The 1,930-nt window shown below is 30.1% G+C and overlaps 1 protein-coding gene across 1 annotated transcript in view; it reads left to right on the top strand.

Annotated features, from left to right (window-relative positions):
* The window catches only part of LOC118320857 (CD82 antigen-like), a 29,349-nt gene extending 27,612 nt beyond the window's left edge, over window positions 1-1,737 (top strand). Inside the window, exons 8-9 of the mRNA XM_035651979.1 lie at window positions 115-210; window positions 621-1,737. Of these exons, the coding sequence (XP_035507872.1) occupies window positions 115-210; window positions 621-698 (174 nt within the window). The 3' untranslated portion in view covers window positions 699-1,737. The remainder of the gene's footprint in view (window positions 1-114; window positions 211-620) is intronic.
* Window positions 1,738-1,930: the final 193 nt, after the last annotated feature.

Below are 1,930 nucleotides of genomic sequence, written 5' to 3'. Positions count from 1 at the left end.
ATGTGGTAAATTATTATTATTATTATTATTATTATTATTATTATTATTATTATTATTACATTCTATCACCTGTTTGCTGTGTTCTTCCTCCTCCTCCTCCTCCATTAATCTTCCGTTCGTCGGCAGGGTTGCGCTGACAGCGTGGAGCGTTGGATCCTCACCAACATCGGGGTCGTCCTCGGTATCTGTCTCGGAGTGGCTGTGGTTGAGGTACAGCAGCACTCTACTATATCTTTACATAGCATATACATATTTTTTTTATTTACTAAATATTTTGAATATTTGAATATTTTTAAGATGTGAAATATTTTGTGGGTTTAAAATGATTTTAATATTAAAATGTTTTATTTTATAAAAATGAATTATTTTACATCTTAAATTATTAATATGATATAAATAGTTTTGTAGATTCAATATGATTTTAAGATTAAAAAAATATTATTTGTTGTTGTTTTATTTTATAAAAATATTTTTTATTTTATGAAATATTATAAAAATACATTCTTTTATATTTTAAATCATTTTGTAGATTTAATATAATTTTAAGATATAATATAGATAATGTAAATGATTTTAGGATATCATATAGATAATATAAATCTTCTGTGTTATGTCGACAGCTGCTGGGGATGATTCTGTCGATCTGTCTGTGTAAGAACATCCATACGGAGGATTACACCAAAGTGCCGAAGTACTGAAGCCGATTGGAGGAAGTTAAACCGAAACAACGAGAGGGAAAACATAAAATAATGCATTTATTTTCTCCACCTTATATCTGGTGAAACATTTTGTCCAAATGTAAAATAATGTGTGTTTGCTTTATATTATATTAGATTTTTCTTCTGTTTTTTTTTAAAGTTTTTTTTGTGAGTCCGGTTTCTTTTGAGCACTTTAGAGACTTTAGAGTGAAATAATTGATGAGGATAAATTAAAGGTCGGCGCTCTCAGGCTTCAGATTCCCTTTAAAGAGAAATCCTGTTTATTGTCTGAGTTTGAGAGATTCTGGGCGACAGCTGATTCGGAACAACTGGAAACAAAAAGTTAGTTTTTATTTTTCTACGCCAGCGTTTTTGAGTTATTGTGAAATGTTTTTAGTACTTTTGTATATAATTTTAGTCTTTTTATTTGTGTGAATTTGAATCCCAAAAAGTACTGCCAGCTGGTCTCTCCTTTGGATTAAGTTTGTTTTATGTTGTTCCATAATAATAATAATCTGATACTAAAGAAGAAACAGGATATTGAACAGTATCACTCCCAGTTTACAATTGTCTGTGACGACAAGCAGAAATGTTTTTAAAGTTTAGCTTTAAGTTGGTTTATAAAAGCCCGTATTCTACCCACGTTAACATAAAACGAGTGTTTGAGGAGTGAAATGTTTCTTTTAACCACTTTTTTTTAAATATATGTGAACTTTAAAAATACAGCAAGAGAAATATTTTCCATCTTGAAACTTTTGAAATTTGTTTATACAGAAAAAGAAAATCATTTTTAAATTGATTTATGTACAATTTAAACTTTCAGCCAAGATGTTGTTTTTATAATGTACAAATCCTCCTTCCTGTTGTGTTTCCATGTACAGTCTATGAAAAACATTCCATTAACCTTTGTAATAGTTTCTAAGACAAAGAGGGTACGTATGTTTATAACTAGATGGACTTCTGGTAGCTAGCTGGATTAGTAAGTGTGTACTCACACCATTCATTATATTTCATTTTGCCAATAAACTGATTACAGTTGTTTGTTTGTTTGTTTTATATCCATTACTGGAGCAGATACTTCCTGTAGCTGCAGCCTTAAAGGTTATCTACACAATTACACCAGAGGGTCGAACCAGAGCTTCTTAGACCAAAATAATGAGACAGAAACAGAATAAAACTCATTAAAACCGACTTTGTTAGTGTTTCCAATAATCACTAGTTCTGGTTTGGTG

Source organism: Morone saxatilis, unplaced genomic scaffold, assembly GCF_004916995.1.
Source record: "Morone saxatilis isolate NCDOM2014 unplaced genomic scaffold, NCSU_SB_2.0 Contig11, whole genome shotgun sequence".
Taxonomy (NCBI): domain Eukaryota; kingdom Metazoa; phylum Chordata; class Actinopteri; family Moronidae; genus Morone; species Morone saxatilis.
This window is presented reverse-complemented; position numbering and strand designations above follow the sequence as displayed.